A 24,764-nucleotide genomic window follows, 5' to 3' on the forward strand; every position below is an offset into this window, starting at 1 on the left:
TGAGCGGCGCCACCGGAAGTCTGCGGCGTGGGGGCGGGCTCTTCCCGCCGTGTCCTCATTCGCCAGTGCCAGCCCCGCCTCTGCCTCGACGGGGGTTGGTGGGCGCGAGCACGGAACTGTGGCGGGCAGAGGGGTGCGGGTCTCGTCGCTATGTCGCGGAGGTTTCGCAAGTGAGACGGGGCGGCGGCGGGCGCCCGGCATTTCTGGCCTTCCCCTTCCTTCTCTTCCTCCCCTGCTCTCGCCTCCCCTACCGTGTACTCGGCCTCTTCGCGCCGCTTTCTGCGAGCTGCTGCCGGGAGTGGCGGCGGCGGGGCCAGTTGCGGTGGCTGCTGGAGGAACGCTGAGCTTCCGCCGCCCTGCCCGCGTCGAGGCCTTCATGTGGGTCCTCCGCCTCGGCCGGGCTCCTGGGGAGGTCCCCGTAGGGCAGGGGCCAAATGGCTGTTGGCGACCCCCGGGCTGGCCTCCCCGCTGCTGGCCCCCAGCAAAGCCTGCTGCTTTTTTTTCTGTCAGAGTGGAAAGCCTATTATTTAGGAGCTTTAAATAGCGTTTGCGAAAGTCTGCTATGCCAAACTCGGAATAACTAGTTCATGGAAAGTAGTTACTTTAATTTGCAGTGCTATTAAATTATTCCATCAAGGCAGGAGGGTGGTTTGGGTTTATACCAAAGGTCGTGATTATCATGCATCAGTATGGTATTTTATTTTGGATTGGTATTTTATTTTTATGTACGACTTGGTTGAAAGGATTGTTAGTATATCACTTTGCTGAAATATGCACTGAAGGCACGGCCAGAGATATTTTCATCTCCCGTGTGCAGCAACATGAGTTAGGCCTGCATCTTTTCACCATGAGGGGAACCTAGCTGATGGAAGTTTGTGTTAAGAGATGGGTAGTGTAGTTAGCTGGGCTAGGTTGGAGCAGCTGATTATCTCTAACGTCATTAAAAGGCATTAATTATACCTATCAGGTGTGAAGGTAAGCTTAATAAATATTTGTGGAGCCGTTGTTTTAACATTTCTACATTTGTGGATATAGGAATGAGGTTACTGCCCAGAGCTGGTCAGTTTCAAAAAGATTTTTTTAGCCTTTTTTCTTAGATAGGAAATCTGATGATAGGAGAATACGTGGAAATTTTGCAGTGACAGGTATAATTAGAGATGTAACTAAATCTGGAGAATTCTTAATATAGTTGACAAACATAACCCATGAGGGGGAAAGGTAGGGCAGAATGCTCAGATACCATATTTCAGTCAGTCAGGTTGTAGCTGCCTTAAACAGTTTTATTTGGGATTTAAAAAGTGGCAAAGTTTTCTCCAAATACAGAATATTTTTTTAACGTTTTTAGGGAAATATTACCTGAATCAAGCTGTAAAACTGGGCTTTATAGGTAGTGCTGTGTAAAGGGGTAAAATTGATTACAGGGAAATAATAATTCTACTATTACTGTTGGTACTACTAAAGACATTATTTAGTATTTCACACTTTATTTTTCTGCAGAGGTTCTACAAGAGGATGCTCTCAATATAACATCTGCAGAGGAGAGAAAAACTATGCCTGTTTTTCCTCCTCTCACTTTGACTCCTATCTTGAGTTGGAAGACCTCTCTGTAGGTGACACTTCTGGAGCAGAGGAGGACACAGATTCAGCTATTTTATATGGAACTTTGCGAGGAAGTGTTGTTGGATTACGATACTACACAGGGATTGTAAGTGTGTGATAAAACATAAAGCAGAAGAACAATTGTTATCAGCTTCAGAAAAAATACATTTAATGTCAAAAATTCCCAGAATTTTTGCCAAGTATAATTTTAAGACATTTTTTCCTAACTTGTCTTCAACATTCTTCTCCAGAATTGCTGAATCTAAAACTTTAATTCAAAATTTGATTGAGGTAGCAAGTTTTGAAATCTGGTTTTGTTATTTAGTATTTCTGCTCACCCATGAGACAAATGAACGTGAATGTAAACATTAAATTAGATAGATCTTTGAACTGTTTACAGGGACAAAAAGATTTATTCCTTTACAAAATGTGCTAGCAGTTGAAGTTGAAGTTTCTTGCTCTTAAGAATGCTTTTGAAATTGTTGGCACCTGAAAACTAGCTCTTCTGTAATGCTTTTGGTATTTTGATAGGTAAGTTGTTTGAACAGAACGCTTTATTGAATTAATATTTAAGCTTCACAGTACTTAAGCAAATGTATATTAGGTATTTCTGCAAATAAATTGCAATTTAATTAATGTGTTCTGGCATTTGTTTGTTTTGCTTTGTTAGGTTAATAACAATGAAATGGTTGCACTTCAGAGGGAGCCCAGTAATCCTTATGATAAAAATGCAGTGAAAGTAAATAATGTTAATGGAGATCAGGTAGGCCATATAAAAAAAGAGCTAGCAGCAGCATTGGCAGGCATTATGGACAACAATCTAGCATCAGTTGAAGGGTAAGTGTGAAGATTTTGCTTTTGGTTCCATGAATGTAAGTAATGGAGACTTTTTTTTTCCCCCCTCGCTACAGTAGGAAATTGTGAAAGCTATTTGCAAGCGTTCTCTTTAAATAGAAACAATAGCTCTTAGTAATATGATTAGATCTCCATGTTTTCATATTCTTGGGTTGAACTACTTGCATACAGATTATTATTTCCCTCATATATTAAAATGAAGACTAGTGACAGCAAATTCCTTAGGCATTGTTGTGGAACTCTTAAGTTAATGGAATGTGGTGGTTTGTATAAAAGGTTCATGCAGTATGAGTACCAACACCTGTCTGGAACATTCTGTGTTTTGATGAAAATAAGCACGTCGTGAAGTACCTCTTGCTGAAGAAGGTTTATTAAAAAAAAACAACAATAAAAATATTATTGCTGTGGTGTGTTATGTTTTAGTTTTTTCCTGCTTTTTTTCAGAGTTGTCCCTCATGGAGCAAAAAATGCCTTTACCATGCCTTTACAAATGAGTTTTTGGGGAAGAGAAGAAAACAAGGAAGCAGTGCTAGATCAGCTTAAAAAGCATGGATTTAAACTGGCTCCTCCTCTGAAAGGTAAGTTGTGAAGTTTTGTGTTTTTATCCTTTTTAAAATATTCAGATTGAGCTTGCCATTTGTTTGAAGAAATGTTTAATGGCTTACTCCTTGTCATGGTCTTGCCATTCACAAAATTTTTTTTTTTTTTTTTTCCAATCTAAGTTGAGGAATAATGCAGAGCCCATAGCTATTAATTTTAAACTTAATAGGAAGTATACTGCTGTGTCCTGTCTCTGTTACGTGCCAGCCACTGGAGAGGCATTTGAGCAACCTAGAAATACATGTATTCCATAAGTTCCTTAACTGTCCGTAGTGATTCCCTCCAGACTTAAAAAAATTTTTTTCAAGCAGATTAGACCCTTTTATAGGGTGGGGTTTTCAGGGACAGTGCTGCTTTTCAGCAGAGTGCTAGGACATGTATCCTTCTATTGAGGTGTGAGCAAATAGAGATATGTCTGAGCTACAAATAACCCTACTAGACATGCTTTGCAGAGCTAGCCTCACACAAGAAGTGTCTGTACTCCTGGAGACAGGCATTGTGGAAGCAATGCTAGTCAGCAGCAAGTATGCATGCAGAAGTAAACAGTTGGTAAGAGGTGGATCTGGTTTACCTACAGCACGATTCCAGGTTTTATCATCTAGATTCTGTTGCACAGAGTTGACAGTTTAGAGTAAAAAAGCATTTTGCATGATCATCATACCAAGTCAATTTTCATGTAACAACACAATTTTTAATAAATATGGTTGCCATTTTAAAGAATCGAAACCTATTGCTCATTGCCTGTCAGTCTTAAGAAGCTTTGTGGAAAGCCTTTGTAGCCCATTGAAAATAAAGGATAAAAACAGGCTAAAAGACATGGTGAAAGATACTGTCTTATCACAGCCCCCAGTCTGATCAGCATCATTAATTACAAGGCAGTGAAGAGTGAGATTGGGAATTCATCATACTGTTGCATTTCGAAATTCTACCTTTTTAAGGACAGATAGGTTCAGAATGGGACTTTGGAACACAGTGGATTTCTGGGAGAGCTGGTCCAAGTTACAGAGCTCCAGTTCATGCTGCTGTACAGTTGACAACTGAACAGGTTTGTGTTTCATACTTGTAACACCTGGAAGCTGGAATTTTAAGTGGAGGGCCTTTTAACTTTGTCTTTATTAAAGTGCCTGTGAAGTGGAAGTCTTATTGCTTTTAGGTTTTGGGTTTTTTTCCTTTTCTGGATCAAAGATTTGCTTTGAAATCATCTTGAACCTTTGAGTTTTTTAATTTTTATACTGCAAGCAGATGTTTTGGCTGTAACAGCCTTGAGTTCTACGTAATGTTGGGAGGCTTTGGTTGTAGTTTTTTTCACATTGGTGTGATTGTTGTGTTTTGTTTTGTTTTTTCCCCCCTGTCCTAATGCTTTACCAGGTAACAAGTATCTTAAGATCTCAAACAAAAGAAAGTCTGGAAGACTTGATTTTATTCTTGTCAGATTTGAACCAGGGTGATCAGTGAAGGGTTGGGTGGTGGTTTGATTCTGGTTTTGCTTTTTGCTTGCTCTTTTAAATTGGAGTGAAGTAGTTAAGTTTTGTGAGAGTTGTGTAAGTGTGTGAATATATTTAGCTGTCCCTTCCCAAGCTTTTTCTTGAATTGGCATGTGTTTGTATTGGAGAAGCTGAAATTAATTTTTATATAGCAGTAGTTTACAGATACATTCCAGCATATCATGTCTAAAGTCATAGACCTATCTATACTGATGACTACAGACAGGTAATTGCAGTTTAATAGTAATTAATAATGTAGTGGAGTTAATTTTAAATACAATCATTGTAATTTTTGTGTTTACTTATGCAGCTTAAAAGTGAATTTGACAAACTGTTTGAGGATCTGAAGGAAGATGATAAAACTGGTGAAATGGAAGCAGCAGAGGTATTTCTTAAACTTGCAATGGTTTTCTATAAAAACATAAATACTTAAACATCTAGTTGCACATTTAGCTTTTTTGGTCTGGACACAGGAGATGCTTGAATCACACACAAAAAAATGTAGATAAAAAGGATTTTATAACAAATTTTTCTTCCCAAACCAGAATGTGGTTTTTACTATGTGAATAGTGCATATTGTATCTCCTTAATTTACAGACTGTTGGCACCCTCTTGCTTCCACATCAGAAGCAGGCCTTAGCTTGGATGGTTTCACGAGAGAACAGTAGTGATTTGCCACCATTTTGGGAACAGAGAAGTAACTTCTATTACAATATACTTACAAATTTCACAGAAAAGAAGCGTCCTGAAAATGTTCTTGGAGGAATACTAGCTGATGATATGGGACTGGTAATAATACTTGCCAAACTTGATTTCTTCCCCCCTCCCCCCCCTAGATTGTGTGTGCATATTTTCTGATTGTTTTGTCATTTGGTTGATTTTAATTTGTGGAAAATACAACATTCTTTTCTGTTACGCAGGGTAAAACACTTACTACTATTGCACTGATTCTCACAAATTTTCAAGATGGCAAACCTCTTCCAGTTGAAAAGAACAGGAGTGATAAGTTTTATGAGGTGAGATGGTAAGATTGTTTTAATGGAGTTAAATATCAGTTAATAAAAGCCCTGTGCCTAGTAACTTTCTGTGTGGTGAACTTTGTATACATTCTGTAGAAAAAGTTCTTCAGGTACATCAGATAAAAGGAAGAATAGGGTAGATAGGCACATAAACCAGTAACTCTTGATTCATATTTTTGCCAAGTACTTGAACCAAAGAGGGGAGAGAAGCTACAGTTAGTGAGCTAAAAATGTGCAGTCTCTTCTTAGGTAGTGTAATTGAAGTGGTTTTTGCTTTTATTATTATGCAGTTTTTCAAGATGATGTAATATTTAAATGCTAGGATTAGATGATTTAGCACGCAGTCTTCCCTGACAATAATGAAGAGGAGGATTTGGTACTTTTTACTCAGCTTGTCGAAATTCAAAATAATAGTACTTTGCCAGCTAACATTCTCTGGTCAAACAAGTGCTATTAGTGTGTTTTCTTTCTAGGGCAACTGTGTAGACTGACTTTCCCTCCTCTTTCTCTCTGAAATGTCATTTAAACTCTGTGGTTACTAAAAAAAGAGTATAGCTTTTTCAGCACCTTTATCTGCCTTCCTTGTCACTGAGCAAATCTTTCGTGTTTCAGAGCAGTAATTAATCATTGGTCAGATTAGTGTAATAATTTTATTGGCATTTTTTGCTGTTGCAACATTTAAGAATAAAACTTTCCTTATAGGAATCCAATACTAAGGCCATGTGCAACGTTGGACACAAACCGTGTAAAGGTGATAACAAATTATGAAAAGTTCAGTAATGTTTGCATGATAGTTTATGTTAATACCTGGAGTATTCTTAGGCTGTATTTAGTGCTAGTGTTCACAAGCACTTGAAGTTTGTTGCAGTATGGTTTGTTCTAACAGCAAACGGGTAGTTAAATTGTAATTAGGCTCTATAAAGTCACTTTTATTTTTTTGAAATCTTTTAAAAAATTTTTAAAGTGAGCACAGGAGTAATGAAAGGGATGGATAAGGAGAGTACTGCCTCTGGTGGAAGTTATTTTTATCAGTACTATGGAAGGGAGAAAATGAAGCCTTTCATGGAGGTCATTATGGATGTCACCACAAAATCAGAACTTTACCGAAGCTGAAATGCCAAGCAGCATCCAAGATATTTATTTAAGAGGCTCAAGCAGTTTAACGAGATACTGTTTACAGCAGTGAGGTGGGAGCCTGTTTCTACTATTTCTTAACCTAAAAAGCAATGATAATGGCTTTCAAACCCTTACAGCCTCCCACCCCACCATTTCTTGTTCTCTTGTACATTAAATTGATTCCTATTTAATGAGTCTTTGCAGGTTTTGTCATCTTCAGGATTAAACCTCTTTTAAATAATTTTTTCTAAAATTTAGATCCTGCATAAACTTATGTGTGAGTTTAAAATTCTTTCTATGAGCACAGTTACTTCCAGTTTTGATATCAACTCTGTCATAACGTGTTTTCTTTTTTGCATTTGCTTCTGATATGCTATTATTGGCAGAGTGCAGAGTTGATGTTTTGTTCACTACCTGGTAGAAGTCCTTTAAAAAAACAAAAAAACAAAACACCACTCCCTGCAGTCTCCTCCTGCAGTCACCTTCACAAATTGGTAGTGTTACCACTTTTTTCTGTTTTAGATAATGTGGAAATCATTAATTAGTAAGTTTTGGCAAGTTTATCATTTAGCATTATTTAAAACAGTACGATGCTTACATTTGCTTTTTCCTCTTTTTTTTTTGAAGTTTTTCACCTCCTAAAAATCCGGTCCATATTTTATGACTTTGTAAATATCTAAGATTGTTTTAAGAGTATTTTTATTTTTCCTTTGTGATTGCAGTATCAGTAGTGCTTGTCCCATGCAAAAGTATGGTTGTTTTTAAGGAAGTTTGTACTGTTGTTGATGAAGTTATGCTAATATTGCTTTGATAACCAAGCTAAAAACTACATTTTTCATAAATACCAATTTCTTTGTGAAGACTTGAGCAGTGTGATGGAGCCTGGTGTTTCTAACGTAGAAAAGTTTGAAACTTTGTTGAGATACTCAAGTTGTCTTCCAAAAAGGTAGGTAACTGAAATGATTTATTTTTTCTTTCTTACTGTTTGTTTGCTAGATAGATTTTAAATAAAAATAAAGTGGTACTTGGTTATGATTAAGTGTATCTTAAAATGTGTCCCTGCTCTCTCCTCTGTTTCTATATGTCATACTTCTGCTCACGTTTATTGTTCTGTGTCTGTGTTGCACTTTGGAGTATATTAAGAAAACACATTGACTCATTCTATGTGGATTGTGTGACTGCATGCTTGCACATCTCCTTCAGGATTAAGTGTCCAGTAATATTAGTGTGTGGCATCTAAAGAACTGGGTGACTTCCAGTGTCATCTGGGTTTTTAAGTAGTTAAATGCTTAGCAGGCAATCTTCTGACACAAGTTTTGAGTTGATGAAGTTGCAAAGTTTACTAATGTGTTGGAACCTTACCACCAACACTAGCCTCTTCTGAACATTGCTGTGAACTTCAGTAATAATCTGTTCCAAGTCTTGCAAGCATCATTCACTCTGCCGTTCTGTGCTTCCCTTTTTCTAACCCTTCTAAAAATAAAAGTTTCAGGTATCCTAATTGTGATACCCTAAAAATTGAAGTAGTAGTAGAAGTGTGCAATACGGCTTTTTTTTTCTTAACTATTGGTCATATCTTAGAGATAAAGCTAAGAAACCCAGATATTCAGGGAGCAGTAACCTTGAAGAGTCTGAAGAATGTTTACTGCAACAAACAGAATGTAAGTTGTGAGGAATTTTTTTTATTGATTAGTATAATACCTGATGTCTTCCTTTCTGAAGCCAAACCAAATAGACTTTTGGATTAACTGGAAAATGAATTAGCTAAACTACATGTATGCTTTTTGTTTTGTTTTATTCAACCAAAATTTTAAGCATAACGTTTTAGAAATTGGTAAATGGGAAAGCTTTCAGTCCTAAGTGCTGTAGTTTGTTTCTGTAGCTGAACAAGTGGTGGTATAACAAGCTGTGAGCTAAGTCAAATGGATGGTGAAAAACAATTTTTAGAATTTGACATAGGCCTTTTGTGAGGGCACGAGGGCTGGAAAAAAAATTGAAAATTCATCTTTTATGGTAAAAACTTGAAATGTGAACACAAAGAGGCAAGAATGTGTGTTGGTTATTGAACTAAGTATTTTACATTCAGAAAAAAACATGAAGGCCTACAGGTACTCTGGAGTAATCAGTTAGGTTCAGTCTTAAAGAACTTGGAGTGAAACCTGTTGGAGTGGTGGGGTTTTTTTTGTGTGTTCTTTTCTTTAAGACTGGTAAACTGCATTCCTGTGAGGATTCATAATCTGAACTAGGTGTATAAGATACTGTGTTTCTGCACACAAGCCTGTGAGGGTTGAAGAAGTGTCTAGGTAATGCTCTTAGCCATATGGTTTAGTTTTGGGTAGTGGAATTCAGTGGTTCTTAGGGGTCCTTTCCAGCTTTGGATATTCTTCAGTATTGTAGTGGAGAGGAGAAGTAATTTAGTTGTTTGACCTTCATAAAGCGTGTCATAAAAATAAATGCACGTATATCCTCTGCATGATAATGTAGAAAATGCACATTCGTCTCCTTTTTGCAGCAGCTTCCTGTGCTATCCAAGAAGATACAAGCTTTGCATCTGCTCTTCTACCTTCATCTACTTGTTTAAAAAGGAAAACAAAGAGAAAAGGTAATGAAGAGATAAACAGGAAATACTTGGATTATTTTTTTGTGAAGCTGATGTGTTATACATATTGAACTTAATAAATGAAGGTTATGTCTTTATAAATTGCTTTGATGCTGCTCTGGTGAAAAACTCCAGAAAATACTTCAGGGAACCATAAGTTACTTGAACTTCTACTTTGCTTTTAAGTGAACTGTTACACAGCTAAATAACCCTTTTGCACACTCAGGTATGGCTAGTGGCCAGGCAGCTGAGAGGAAATACTCTGATGATCTCTCCAGAGCAACACTGATTGTATGCCCGCTGTCTGTCCTAAGCAACTGGATTGTAAGTGCTAATCTATATTAATGTGTAAATGGGATACACATTTATTATGATGCTGTAGAAGCAGTACTCCCTGTGGTCTCTCAGGCTTGTAAAGGTCATGGTTTTCCTTTCCTTTTATGAAATAGAGCTGCTTTCATGAGGGAGGTTTGCTTGATCAAAATTTTAAAACTGGAGTAGTACTGTAACCAGAGTGCAGTTCCATGAGTTCACCACTATCAGAGTGAGCTCATGCATTTGCTGCCTTTACTGAGGCAGATTCACTTTGGCACTCTGGAATGTGTGTGATTTCACTCCTTAAGCCAGGTGAGGAACGTGGAGGACATGGGTCCTTCCTGCATGTTCAGAATGTAATCTTATTGTAATTTAATATATGTGACATTTCATGTAGTAGAGATGTTCATTAATTTGCCAGTCCTATTGGTGATTTGTAGGAGTTAGGTCTGCTAGGGTCTTTTTTTTCTTTTTTCCTTCTTTTTTCCTTCTTTTTGCCTTCTTTTTGCCTTCTTTTTGCCTTCTTTTTGCCTTCTTTTTGCCTTCTTTTTGCCTTCTTTTTGCCTTCTTTTTGCCTTCTTTTTGCCTTCCTTCTGCCTTCCTTCTGCCTTCCTTCTGCCTTCCTTCTGCCTTCCTTCTGCCTTCCTTCTGCCTTCCTTCTGCCTTCCTTCTGCCTTCCTTCTGCCTTCCTTCTGCCTTCCTTCTGCCTTCCTTCTGCCTTCCTTCTGCCTTCCTTCTGCCTTCCTTCTGCCTTCCTTCTGCCTTCCTTCTGCCTTCCTTCTGCCTTCCTTCTGCCTTCCTTCTGCCTTCCTTCTGCCTTCCTTCTGCCTTCCTTCTGCCTTCCTTCTGCCTTCCTTCTGCCTTCCTTCTGCCTTCCTTCTGCCTTCCTTCTGCCTTCCTTCTGCCGCCTTTTCCTTTATTCCAACAGTCCTATAGTAACACAGTATCTTTTGGATTACTTTTATACCTTTTCTTTCAGGACCAGTTTGAACAACATATCCACCAGGATTTTCATGTTAATATTTATGTTTATTATGGTTCTGACCGTATCAGAGACCCATCAGTTCTTTCAGAACAAGACGTTGTACTGACAACATACAACATTTTGGCTAGTGATTATGGAGTAAGTAAATGAGAAGAAGTGTGGGTTGAAGATCTCTTACTGTTTTAAGTTTGCTGGTGTTTTTGCTAATGATAGCAGTATATTTGAGTACTATTCTGGTAGATTATCAAAAGGTTATAGTTGTAGTTTTGCTTTATGTGCTTTATTAGATGTTTGCTGTGATAGTTTTTTGTTGATTGCTATCACAGAGAAAATTGATTGGCTGCAATTATGGCAGCTTAATAAAAAGACATTTTAAGAATAGAAAAGGATGGCAAGTATATAAATGCCCTCAAATATCAGTGGCATGAGGCTACTATGCCTTACCCTGCCAAATTCAAAGAATGTAGAGCATATAAAAATGTAATTCCATAGCTCTTGTCGCACATGGGATGCAACCAAGTAGCTCATTGCATGAGATGAGATGTATTTGTAAAATGTTTTCATAGAAATTCCAGCCATTTCTATGGCTGAAGACTGAAATTTCTAAGACTGAAATTTACATCTTAAAGTATAATATACATTTCAAATTTGCTTTCTGTTCTGTATTTCATATTTCTGTGTTTTTTAAAGCTTCCTTCTTCTCAGACTTAGCTTCTCAGACTTAGCTCATTCCTCATCTTCAAGTATGAGAAAACTGGTTATAATTCCCAGGAATCAGTAAATCTAAAAGAAGGAATGCATCATTCATAGTTTTACTTTTCTGTGAAGATAAACATTTGCTTAATCCACATTGCAAGATTAGAAAAATACTGTGTTTCAGATCAGAGGTGACAGCCCTTTACACAAAGTCAAGTGGCTGAGAATTGTATTGGATGAGGGGCACACTATACGAAATCCAAATGCTCAACAAACTAAAGCTGCTTTAAGTCTGGAGGGACTCAGAAGATGGGTGCTGACAGGTAACATATTTGACGCCAGAGGAAATGCAAAGCGAGTCATTTTAGTGTAACACCTGTTTCAAATATGATATTCCCACTTTGGCTTTTTCTGGGAGATGATTAAAGTCTGTCTGCATCAGATTAATTTGAAATGCCTTTAGACTTGTCTTTGAGCAGCGATTTTGGTGTGTCTTCTTCTATTTGTCTTTTGTTTGCTTGGGTTTATGGTTTGGTGTTTTTTTATTTGGTTCCCAGGCACAGATTTTAAAGTTATTTTTTATATATGGCTGGGGGGAAGTACAAGTATAGGGACTTATGAACAGGAATGTTATGTCTGGTTAGAAGCCTGCACTGTTATGAACTTGAACATCAGTAGCTTTTTGAAATGCAACAGTCATCCTTGAAACTGCTAGGGACCATGCAACCATATGGTAATTAAATGTAATTTAAAGAAGATCATGATGTAACCACTGCTAGTGAAGTCAAAATGGAAAGGCTGACATCCCAAGTCTTCCTAGCACTGAAAGCTGCAATTTTCTTACTCTTACATGTTATTTACTTAATTAAAATATTACAAAACACATCAATATATATTACACCCAATGACATGTCACCCTAGGTAAGAGAGTCCTTGTCTATGATGTGTGGTTTGGTGAAAGCACAGAGCTTTCACTGTTAGTAAAATCTGTATTTCTTTAGATTCTTCGAGGTATTGCAGTCTGTCTTTGTTTTCTTTTTAGGCACTCCTATTCAGAATTCTGTAAAGGATTTATGGTCTCTTATTTCCTTCATAAAACTGAAACCTTTTACTGACCGAGAGTGGTGGCACAGAACAATTCAACGTCCGGTCACAATGGGAACTTCAGGAGGACTTGGGTATGAAGTGTTTCCAAAGGTTTTGTGAACAAATATAACTGGAAGTCCTTGGGCTGATGTGACAAATTAGCATTGCCCATTTAAATTTGGAATGCATGTGTCAAGAGTTCTTACCTCAATTTTTTAGTTCTAGTTAATAAATATTAAATATTTAAAATTATTTAATATTTCAGATTAATCATTTGTACATTTGTACAGAACATCACATCTCTTTATGCAGTTCCTGAAAAAAATCAACCTCAGCTCAGTTATATATTGCCTGTATATGTATTTTTAGGCGTTTACAGTCTCTGATTAGGAGTATCACTCTGAGAAGAACTAAAACAAGTAAAGTGAAAGGAAAACCCGTTCTGGAGCTACCAGAACGTAAAGTACTGATTCAGCATGTTACGCTTACAGAGGAAGAGAGACAGCTCTATCAGTCTGTGAAGACGGAGGGCAGAGCTGCTATTAGCAGGTAGAGGTTTTCTTAAATCCTGAAGGTTGAAGTTTGATATTACAAACTTCTGTTTCAGAAGTTTTGATTGTGTTCTAGTAGCCAAGTGTGTCAGTTTGTATACTGTAAGCTATTGATTGCAAATTAGCAGAGCATCCCTTCAGTTCTGAAGAGTGAAGAAGAGATTATTGCAGAACTATGTACGGGAAGCTGTCTCGCAAGAATATGAAAGGGATACCAAATACATAAACAATGTCCTTAATTTTTTCACCACCAGTTCGTGTTTCTCCTGGTAGAATGTGTGACTGGTGACATTTTATACCTTATTTCAAAAGAGGATTTGTCAAAATATATTTAAACAGGAAAGTTAAAAATCAGGCCATTATTCTAAGAGCAAAACTTGATCACTTTACAACAGATGACAGTGTCTTACTTCAGACTGTAACATTTCACACTAACCATAGAACTCTTGTTCAGATGTTTCAATGAAGGGACTGTTCTGACTCACTATGCTGACATCCTTGGTATCCTGCTCAGATTGAGGCAGCTTTGTTGTCATCCTCATCTTTGTATAAATACATCATCTCCTAGTTTTTCAGCTGGTGAGTGAATGGTTTTGGTTTCTGCATTTTTGAGAATGGGACTTGCCCTTTGTGTTTAAAACCAAAAACACATTGGTGTTTTTTCTGAACTCTCTAGCTTCAGCCTTCCTCTTTCAACTTGGATTATTGAACTTTTATCTTTGTTATTTTTTTCATACCACAGATGGAATAGATTTAAGAAGTAGATACTCAAGCAGCTACTGAAATATGAACGAAAGAATGAAGTATGAGTAGTTCCAGAGCCTAGAAGCAGGAGCTGATAAGCTTTGACATCCTTTGCAGAAATGACCAAAGAGGACTTATGCAGAGACAAATGCTGAAAGCTTGTTAAAAAGCAGCATATCTGTTGTTGTAATAATTTACAGAAGTACTTTTCCAGCAACGCTTTTTTTGCCTCAAGAGAAGATGTAGAGATTTACATAATAGCTTTTAGATTGGTTGTCATGTTAGCAGAAAACAGCCTCTTTAGCAGAAGAGGAAACTGTTGACTTTTTTGCAGCTGTAAGGAAGGGTGAACACAGAGGACTGAGAGTGAAGTTTTGGTTTTGACAAGCGAGACATGTACAGCTGCATAGTGCTAAAAATCATATGAGAAGAAAGAATAGTCTATTTGAAATACTCTATATTGAAGAAATACCAAATTTCATATTTCAAAAAATTCTATTTTGAGATGCCATTGCTGTAGGTGGCACTTCTCAGGAAACTGAAAGACCAGTGAGACACAGTCAGAACCTTTTTTTGGAAGGTTATCGTTTATCCTCCTGAAAAATACAGAAAGAAGAAATGATTGGGTAATTGTTCAATAATTACTTAAAAATTCCTTAGTAACTAGTAAGGATGGTTTGAATTTATTTACATAAAAAGTAAAGCAGTCTTAAGTGTAGTTTCATCTCTGTAGTATTATTATTACTTGAACACCTGCCATGTGGAAATTGCTTGTTCCCGTTAGGCATTGTGTCACATGTTGCTACCACTGAGCACGCAGTCAAGGTTCTTTGAATTCTAATTACCATTTACCATTTTTCCAAGTTAGATTACTCCTAATGCCTTTTAAAAATATCAGGTCAGGATTTTCTGTAGCATTTGCCGACTTGAGCTTTTATACATTGTTGGCTGTATCCTCAGTGTGTATGAGCTGTTCTGTCTGTGTTTTGATCAGTGGGACTGTGTTGATGTGTGCAAGCTCAGTGTTTCCTGTATGGAAATCTGGTTTCTAAGTATCTTTTTATACTTACAGATAATAAAACTCCTGGAGAACTGCGTGAGACATTAGTGAGTAAAATGAAGTTGGTTCTCAGCTCAGGTTCAGATGAAGAGTGTGCAGTTTGCTTGGAATCACTGACTCTTCCTGTGATAACACACTGTGCACATGTGTTTTGTAAGCCATGTATCTCTGAAGTCATCAGAAGTGAACAGGTTGGTTGTTCTATGATTACAGTTAATGGTAATACTATTAAAAAGCAATGAACTGATACCACAAGAAGGCCCTCTAACTATTGATTTTTTAAATCATAAATGATGAAGAGTGTAAGCCTGGTTATCAGGTGGATTATAAAAGCTATTGGGCTGAAGTCAGACTATGGAGAGAGTAGCTGTCAAATGGAACAGCATTAAGGTCCATCAGTAGTTTCAAAGATCTTTTCCCTAGTTCTCACCTTACTTTGTCCCTAGGTTAGATGTGATGGCATCCGTTAGAGCATTGTCTACTTCCATATGGCTGTATGCTTGTTCATTGATTGTACACGATGCAATGCATGTATATATTGTTATGCTTAAAAGAGACCAAAACTGTGTATTGGAACTTGACTGTTGACTTAAAATCACATTTACTCTCCTTATTCCAAGCTATTAATCCTCTATGGTCAAATAGCTGCCTTGCCATGGTCATCTTCAGGGCCCTTCTCTGGACTCCAGAGTGAAGTTGTGGATGAGCATCCTTTGACTGCTTTCTTGAAAAACATAGTATTTCTTTTGTGTTTCTAAGTTACCCTTTTCCTTCCTGTTTGCCCTGTCCTTTCTAGTGCAGTTTGGTGGTGTGGTGGTCTCACCATCTGTGGAATCGTTGTCTCCTTCTCAGCCACAGCAGAGCTGTGAGTGACAGACTAAACCTAGGTCGTGTTCTTTATAGGAGGCAGCAAGGGACAAATTAGGTCCTGCTTGTGCACAGTAAGTCAAGATAACAAGACAAAGGTAGAAGTGCCTGTCTGGTGTTTAGATTAACTTGTTTCATTGTCAGACATTCAAGGTTCTGAAGCAGATATCCCAGTCAAGAGTTTCAGGCAATTCTGAGGGGAAACAAGCCATGTGAAATTATTCTCTAAGTGAAAGCACTTCCAGAGGCTTTTTTCCAGTTCAGAGGTTCTTGATGTGTGTAGCAGTAAGTTCCCCGTCTCAGCCTTTAGGTGTATTTAAGTAAATATGCAGATAAATACATTGGGTTATGACATAATGGAACCTGTATTCCTTGACTGTACAGTCAAGTTACTTGCTATGCTTTGCCTAGAAATTGCCTTGTAATCTGCAAAACCTCAAGCCCTTGTCTAATCCCATATTGTTCCACAGATGGCTTTCAAAGTAGTGAAGTCTGAACAGAGCTGGCTGTGGGGTCCACTCTTTTAAAGTTGAGTTTGTAAAGTTAAAGTGAGTTTGTAAAGCACTGAGAGATTATTCTTATGATCAAAATGATTCCTGATATAAATAAATTCCCAGTGAAGTTTTTGCAGCTTCCAGACAAAACACATACAGGCATCCAAGTTCCAGTGTGAGTAAATAGCTCAGTAAAGTACTTACCACCTTAAAAAGAAAGCAAACCCAAGAAACACATACCTCCTCTCCCAAAACAGCTTAGGTTCAAACAAGAACCTAACAACAAGAACCTAGCGACTCGATATGGCACTCAGTGCCATAGTCTAGTGACTGTGGCGGTAGTTGATCAAGGGTTGGACTCGATGATCTCTGAGGTCCCTTCCAACCCAGCCTATTCTATGATTCTAAGATTCTTCCAGACAAGATGCCTGTTGTTTCCCTAATTAATATAAAGGAGAGCATTAAGCCACCAGTGAGGAATGGGATCTTAAGCTGCCAACACAGAACTGATGAGTGAAAAGTATGGTCCTTCATTGTACTGCAAGCTTGAAGACCATTTTATAATGTTAACTCTAAAGTATTTATTGAAATTGGAAAAACTCCTTAGTAGTTGACAGCTTGAGAGTTAACAGCTTCGTTTCAGTCTTACATTGAGGCTGTCTTCAGAATTCTATGAGTAAAGTCCTATGCAGAAATCCCAATAGAACTTTACAAACTCTACAACAATCTAATCTAATCTTTATGTATAAACTGTGTTAATGTAAAAGCTTGCCAGGTAAGCATTAAAATGTTTTTCTTCTAACTACTGATTGCAAGACACTTTTTGTCACTTTCATATCTGTGTTGGCTTTGTTTAGCTGTGTTTTGGGTTTTCTGTAATTTTTTTAATTACAGTATTAAATTGGAAAAGGGAGGCAGAAAGATGTATGCCTGTTATTTTAATAAATAAAAAGTGTCTATAAGCACTGAGAGGATTTTTTTCATTCCAGAAAATGTTTCATATTATTAGAATTAATTTTTTTTATGTCGTTTGGACTGCTGACAAATCAGGAATAGTTCATTTATAACTAAATTTTTGGAGACTTATTTCAGATTCTTTTATGTGAGTCTATCTCTTGAAAGGATATATTTATTGCTACAATAAGTGCATGTATGCAGACCATGACTACCAGTATTTTCAAGTGGCTAAAGTGGTGTTCCAACCCCCAGTATTCATCTGCTTTGTGAGATCTGCTTTGCATCCTGTCTAAAGATGCCTTGGTTCTGTGGCCAGATTGCTAGATAAATGGAATTAGCTAATTTTGAAGGGATACTCTGTTAAGCAGAAGTTTTTAATGTCTGTCATTTTTGTTTCCTAAATATGTGTATTTGTATAATGCATACTTTTTTTTTTTTGTTAACTTCTGTAAGTAGTCCTTCAGAAGTGCTCTTGTATAAATTCTAAAGTTCACCTAACATAGAATGTGCTTCAGAGAAAAAAGCTTTTGGTGTTAAATGATGTCTCATTTCTCATGCCTGTTGGGGGAAAGCAGAAGATACCCTGTGTCTGGCCCTGACAAAACATATTTCATCAGACTGCTATTATTTCTGTGCAGGGCTTTGAAGGGAAAAAGGTCATTCTGTGTAAGTAAGGAAGGTCTTGTCTTTGAAAGATGGCTTATTTTTCTGGTATTGTAAAATCTTCCCATAGCAGGAATATTTGCTTACTTGAAATAAGTAAGCTCTAGACTTAAAAGCATAAATATGCTCAGAAAGACCTTTAAGGATGGCTGAGCGTTCTTAAAACATGTAGCATTTATGCCACCTTAATGTTTTCACAAAATATTTTGATTCTTATGTCAAAAATGACAAAGCAGTGTGTTACAAGAATGAAGGTGCTCCTTGATTTTTTTAACACCAATGTAACAATTTCATTGAAGGTGCTTTTTAAAGGTGATCTTTAGTCCTTGTAATTCGTTTGTTTCTTCTTATGTTATTTGGACTTTTTCGTAGCCAAATGCCAAATGCCCGCTCTGCAGGAATGAGCTTCAAGCGCAGCACTTGGTGGAATGTTCCCTAGAAGAGGAAGTAGACTCCAGTAGTGGGAAGAAGTCTGATCAGGAGTGGATATCCAGTTCAAAGGTACATTCCATTGTATTAGACTTGGCTTTCATTATGTTTTTATACAGCACTCTAGAATTTTTACGTAAATATGCTGAATGTATTTCCATAAGCATAACATACTTTAAATTACCATTTTCAAGTCTGCACAAGCAAATTTTGAAGCAGGAAAACGGGACAAAAGGAGGACCAGATGTAATTATGCAGTACATAGATGTGTACATAGTACATAGATGTGTATTGATTCAGTAAAACTGGGTAAAAGAGTTGTTGCTTGGTGCTTTATTTTTCTGAATGTAGAGTAGTTCTATAACCAGTGAAACTATTCAGCTCTTAATTTTACTTTTGGAAACTAGAAATCTAAATAACTTCTTTCTTAAAACTTGTCTAAAGAATGTATATTGTGCTTTAGAGGGGAAAAACCAAATGAACAAGATACATTCAATTTAAAACTTGTCAGATAAACGAGTGAGATTTTTATTTTACTTGCAGATTAGTTTCTCAAGGTTTGATACATCTATTTTTGCATCACTTTCATTGTGCATTCACTATTAGAAATTAAATATTCCTACTTGTGCTTTGATCTTTTTGTTTTGAGATTGCTTTTCTGAAACATTATTTTTTTTAGTTTGGTTTTTTACTTAAGTTACTCTTCTTTCAGAAGATTATAAGCACCATCAGTCACCAGCCACGTAGCTTGTGACCATTAGTGTTCAACCCTTAGTTTCCTTTGGAAATCCAACAGGCAGAATTATTACTGAACCGTGGTTTTCAGTGTTACTGAACAGTGATTAAGTGTGAGCTTTATCAAGGGACCTATATGAGTGACCAAGTCAGAATGAGATGCATGTCTTATTTGATTTCAGATAAATGCCCTCATGCATGCGCTGATAGAACTACGGAGGGATAATCCAGCTGCTAAGTGCCTGGTTGTTTCTCAGTTCACAACTTTCTTATCGCTGATAGAAAATCCCTTGAAGTAAGTAGAACTACTGTTACTTTTAACAAATGTGCCTTCATGGCGTTTTAGAAAGATCTCACAAAAATATAGTATCCTTTTGATTTTTAGAACTTGAAGAGGAACAAATTAAATACTTTTTTTGCTGGAATAAAGCCAAGAATCTTAGTCTTGGGTTTTTTTGTTTTTGTTTTTTAATGTAGCGCCTGTTAAAAGTAGAATTTTAAATAAGCATCTCAAAATAAAGGTCAGGACTTTTAATGTACTTGCTTCCTGTTGTCACAGAAAATGGATTGTTAAATTTGACATTTTTACTCTCTCATCAGAGAATCTGGGTTTGCCTTTACTCGTTTGGATGGGTCAGTGACGCAGAAGAAAAGAGTAGAAGCGATTCAGTGTTTCCAAGGCAGCCAAGCAGGATCCCCAACTGTAATGCTTTTGTCTCTGAAAGCAGGTGGAGTTGGATTAAATCTGACAGCAGCTTCCCGAGTGTTTTTAATGGATCCTGTGAGTAATGGGTTATTCATAATCTCTTAATCTAGGCGAAGCTCCTGTAGTGTTTTCCCAAGAGGGAGAGGGAAAGCACCGCTGAGAATGAACAGTGCTGATGAGTATCTGTTAAAGGGAAAATAGGGCTTTTCTTCATTTGTTTCTCTAGCACATTTTTGTTTTAACACGTTTGAGTGCTGTCTACTGTGACTGTAAAACACACTAGTAGTACTGTTAACAGAATGGTGTGACACCTTACACTGTAGCATTTAATCTCCATTCCTTCATTCTTTCTCTTTATTTCTGATATTTTGAATATGGTTTTATGTTTGTTCCATTGCTAATTTCAAAAGCCATAAAGTGGAATTTCAGGAACAGTGTATTGGTTTTCTGGCGATTTCTAAATTTAGGATTTTTTTTCCCTTTTGTTAAAGCACTCATGCCAAAAGTACTTGGAAGGAATAGAAAGTAAATTGCAATTATTATAGCAAAATGTTATTCTTTACAGAATTGGTTCATGTCTCATTGGGTTATACAAAATCAAATTTTTTCTGTTCAATTCCTGTCTTTCCCACTCTTTGATCTTCCGCTCTGATGTCTTGCTGTTGGAAGCTGAGACAAATTCTGCAGTTCATGCTCTTGAAAACAAAACCAAAATGAATGAAAATAATAGTGTAGCTTTGGACTTGGGCATCTGGAAACACCAATGGTAAAGGAAAAGTAATTAGCTTGGGATCAGGTTAGTGACAATAACAGAATGAAAGCAAAAGCTATTTGTTTAATAAACTAGAGGAGGTAAATATGACTGACAGCTTGGAAAAATTGCCTTGTGAAACAGTTTTTCATTAATTGTGATACATACTCACCAGTATTGTTGTTGTTTGGTTTGCACCGAATAGTTTGGTTGGTATTACTCCATCTAGTCCAACAGCCTTTTTTGTTTGGTTTGTTCTCTAAGAAAACTTGTGAGATGTCCCAAGAGGACTTTAATTTTTTGTGAAGATAGTTGAGGTGTAATACATACACTGTCCTGCAGCAAGCAATTGTAAGAAAATGAGCTAAGCATTGTTAAAACTGAGTAATCTACAGTATACAGTTCACAAACCAAAGCCAAATTGCAGTCTTAATACAGCACTAAACAACTTCTCATCCTGGCAGCAGCCATCCTGTGATGGTAACCATCCCAAGCAGCATTGTGTGACTGCTGGTACTGGATGAAGGGGCGGTGGGACCACCACAACCCTTTGTCATCTCACTTTTCGAGGCTCAGTGCTGAATGAGATTCAGCCATGCACTAGCATTCCTTATAGTGAATTAGCAACAATAGGATTTAAGAAGCAGAAATATTTCTGGAGTCAGTGGAGTAGCCTGTTTTTCTGCTCAAATTCTGTGGATTTGTTGTAGAATTTTAGCTTAAGAGGCCTTCATTTTTATTCCAGGAGGTGTTATGCCACAGTGCAAGGCAAGAACTATTTTCTTCCAGTTTTTGTTGGCTTGTTTTGCTTTTGTTTGCTTTTTTTGTTGCTTGCTTGTTTTTTGTGTTTTGTGGTTTTCTTGGGGTTTTTTTTTTTTTTGCTTGTTTAAGTACAATCATCTGCTGAATTCCCACCTTCAGAAAGAAATGGGAACCTTTAACGCACATGATTACAGCAAAGATAGAATGGAACATAAGTTATATTAGTTTTAGAACAGTGTGCTGTACATAGCTTGCCAAGAGTGTTCATCTTGCAGTGTACTGTTGCAGTACACAACATCATCTGTTGTACTTTAGCTTACCAAGTCTGGAAAAACAAGGCTTGTTTGGCTTTTATCTTGCAACATGATGTCTTCAGTGTGTTTAGGCATCAGAGGTTCTTAGAATCTAAAATGAATTTTTTGTGCTAGTGTAGTGCTGTTTTTTCTCACCTTCTATAGCAATGAGTCATTAAGAAGTGTTCCTAGATAGAATTATCAGTGTGTGGGTGACAGGGCAAGGGGTGCCTCTTGCACAACACTTTCGTATCATGGTATTACATTTTAGGTAGATCTAAATGTCCATTCTGTGAGAGCTAATGAGAACTAGTACTAGTGCCTTTTAGCTAGAGAAAACATGCTCTGCAGAGACTTGGCATTTCACACATCCTTGTATGTAGTGTTATATCCTAAGTGCAAGTAAGAACAGCTACACTACCAATTTGTGTTCAGCAAGTTTCTTGCTTGTCTAACTTGGTATTATTGCATGTACTAATGGAAGTACACATGGGCTTTCTTAACAGCCGGGGGACTTGATCTACTGATAAATAACTGCCTGTGTTCCACAGGCTTAGATTTTGCTATCAGGAAATAGGTACTAGGGCAGTTAGTAAATACAGTGTTTATTTTGGAATTAAAATGGTAACAAGATTGCTTTGATGGCACCTAGACTCCTAACAAACTTAGTTTTTATAGCATTTACCTAGAGATCCTGATTGTTATGAATAATATATAACCAGATGTTCTGAAAGCTCTCTTAATAGCAGGATACTTAAAGACTGAGACATTTGTTTAAGAGTAATTAATCTGCAAGTAGTGTTTTCTTTGTGATTCCATATGTGACTTGTTAGGTATTTTGGAGGGAGGTTATTTAACATGTTTATTGCTGATACTGACAGGCTTGGAATCCTGCTGCAGAAGACCAGTGTTTTGACAGGTGTCACAGGCTGGGTCAGAAAAATAACGTTGTTATTACTAAGGTGAGTGGAAAGGTAATCTGTTTGAACAGTGTTTGAACAGTTTCTTACGAAAGAATAATTTTTCCAAAAAACTTTACTGTATTTTTAAAAGAATTGTGATGTGATATGTCACACCAGTAGGCTTAAATTATGGTTTGATTTTTAAAGTATGGGCTTTTTTAACATTTTATTAAATGTGACCTATTTCCTGTGAAATACTAATTTTAAAAATTAGATGTCCATGTTGAGCTATTTGGAGTGACAGAGATAGGGTGGTATTCCAGATGCTAGCCTGGGTATTACAGTTTATTGTCTTGGAGGTATGTAGAACCCCCTTACTATTGTCACAGCAGTTTGTTAGCTGCAGAAGAGCAGGTGATCTGTATTGGTAAAACTCAGTTACAAAAATATTATTTGGGAAATTGAAGACAGGTTTTCTTCTGATATAAGTAGCAAAGAAGAGAGATACTTTTCCAGTAAGTATCTTTTTAAAATGGCAAAAAAAAAAGAAAATAGCAGACCTTTTCCTCCATCTGCTCTATAGCCCTTCCCTCTTGTTTTCTTTACAAAGTAATAAAGAAATAATGTAGTAATGTAATAGTGCTTTGGCATACTCAGCTCTTTATTTTTTGAAGTACCTACATTTCTCATCCTAAACTTTTAATTAAATAAAAAAAAAAAAATAATCCATTTCAGTAGAGCTCTTTTTTTGTATTTCAGTTCATTGTGAAGGATTCAGTTGAAGAAAGTATGCTGAAAATTCAGAACAAGAAGAGGGAACTTGCAGCAGGAGCCTTTGCTACCAAAAAGCCTTCAGCAAGTGAAGTAAAACAAGCCAAAATTGATGAAATTAAAGCTCTAATTGATTTATAGCTTGAAATGGTAGTATTTTGAGTAAATAATATATTTTATCTTATATTACTCTTCAAGTTGCATGTCCCATGCTGACTTTTAGTTTTGCTATCTCTATGGTCAAAACATACATGCTTCAAATTTCTAAAAAATAAGTTATTTCTGAATACTAATTTAGAAACACACAGACTTGTTTTGCACTCGTGAAATCCTTCCGGCATTCATTTCTTCAGAATGCTTCTTATTATGTACAATGCCTAAGAACACATAAAAATCTCTTGGAACAGAAATGTTTATTTGTGCATTCTAATTTGGAAGGATTTAATCTCTTTTTAGAGGTGAAAAGATAAAAAAAGGTAAATAATGTGTGTTTTGTTCTTCAGATAAAACCCTTAAGAAATTAATTATCTTCATATTTTAATCTCAGGTGTTTCCTGATAGTCAGACAGGGCAACTGGATTGTTTTCTGCAGGACTATGATTCTTTTGAAAAATGATGCTTTGAGTATGTAGTGCTTTAATTCAGTTACTAATGTGAGTACCTTCAGACAAGGAATAAAAGGGGATCTCTGTTGTTCTCCAAATGCTGTTCTTCAATAATTTAATAATGGCAGATAATGACATACAGGTCATTGTCTTAAAAACATGCTGCACAGAGTTCGCTATAGATGTCATACCTTTTGCTTTCCTGAGTCTGTGGGTAAGCACTTGACCACAGTGTGAATCACGGAGGCCAGGACAGAATACTTTTATAGGTTTTTCTTTCTTTACTAACTATATTGGTTAACCCAAAACATGCAGGTTTTCATCTCATTCAGTACCTGTCTTTACCTTCCTGTATTAGTGTAACAAAATTTACAAGCTAAACCAGATTTTCAAGTTGGTATAGTCTCACGTTTTTACTGCTTGTGTTCTTTTCAGCTAAGCTTAAAAAGAAGTAACTTACATGTTCTCTAGTACAAATACAGACAAGAGGAGCAAAACTAGGACTGTTTGGCTGTCTTTTCAAGAGAGTATTTAACCATTTTCCATAGAGTATTTTGTGAGCATGCAGAAGTCAAACATTTCTACTTGTTGGATAAAGTATACTTTTGTCACTATGGATTGTAACTAGTAAGCCCTACTGTTTTCACACAACGTCAAATTTACCTGTTTAAAAACCCCCATACAGCAAAAGAAAAACCCGCACGGGAAAGGGCTTGTTACAACTTGGAGTTGGAGGATGCTATTTACTATTACATAGCTACAAACCACTTCGGTTTGCATCTCTTCATAGCATTTTTGCTAAATGGTGACCAAGGAATCCTGGAGCAATTAAGTAGCAAAAACAAGGTAAAACGCCGTAACTCTCATACCCAGATCACATCTTCTGCTTTACCAGCAAACGGTGAGAATTTGTTAATCGTTAATTTTACCTCTACGCTAAAAATTTAGCACCCTCACTAGTATAATAAGAAATAATATTTTCTTGTTTCTGAACTTATTCAAGTCCAGAGTATTGCTGTCAAAGAACACTTAAGTAATTTGGTTCTGTTTAGACTTTGGCTAAAGGATGGATCTGAAACAGTACAGATAAGGGGCAATCTGTCTGTCCTCTGCAGTGTTT

At 36.8% G+C, this 24,764-nt stretch overlaps 1 protein-coding gene across 1 annotated transcript; it reads left to right on the forward strand.

The window, feature by feature from the left end:
* Window positions 1-74: 74 nt before the first annotated feature.
* Window positions 75-24,253, forward strand: HLTF (helicase like transcription factor). Its single transcript, XM_030455794.1, has 24 exons — window positions 75-170; window positions 1,498-1,705; window positions 2,270-2,436; window positions 2,899-3,032; window positions 3,993-4,099; window positions 4,849-4,923; window positions 5,136-5,327; window positions 5,459-5,554; window positions 6,260-6,308; window positions 7,535-7,619; window positions 8,255-8,334; window positions 9,186-9,275; window positions 9,499-9,596; window positions 10,567-10,710; window positions 11,453-11,591; window positions 12,311-12,446; window positions 12,724-12,903; window positions 13,360-13,484; window positions 14,722-14,900; window positions 18,063-18,191; window positions 19,037-19,149; window positions 19,455-19,635; window positions 22,248-22,328; window positions 23,028-24,253. Exons 1-24 carry the CDS (start codon window positions 151-153, stop codon window positions 23,178-23,180), a joined length of 2,961 nt encoding a protein of 986 aa, XP_030311654.1. The 5' UTR covers window positions 75-150; the 3' UTR covers window positions 23,181-24,253.
* The last annotated feature ends 511 nt before the right edge of the window (window positions 24,254-24,764 follow it).

Source organism: Calypte anna, chromosome 9, assembly GCF_003957555.1.
Source record: "Calypte anna isolate BGI_N300 chromosome 9, bCalAnn1_v1.p, whole genome shotgun sequence".
NCBI classification, from domain to species: Eukaryota; Metazoa; Chordata; class Aves; order Apodiformes; family Trochilidae; genus Calypte; species Calypte anna.

Coding starts and splice junctions, on each gene's coding strand:
- HLTF (XM_030455794.1), top strand. CDS start 151: ATGTCGCGGAGGTTTCGCAA. Junction 4,100..4,848: donor TACAGTTGACAACTGAACAG/GTTTGTGTTTCA, acceptor TTACTTATGCAG/CTTAAAAGTGAATTTGACAA. Junction 9,276..9,498: donor AAGGAAAACAAAGAGAAAAG/GTAATGAAGAGA, acceptor TTGCACACTCAG/GTATGGCTAGTGGCCAGGCA.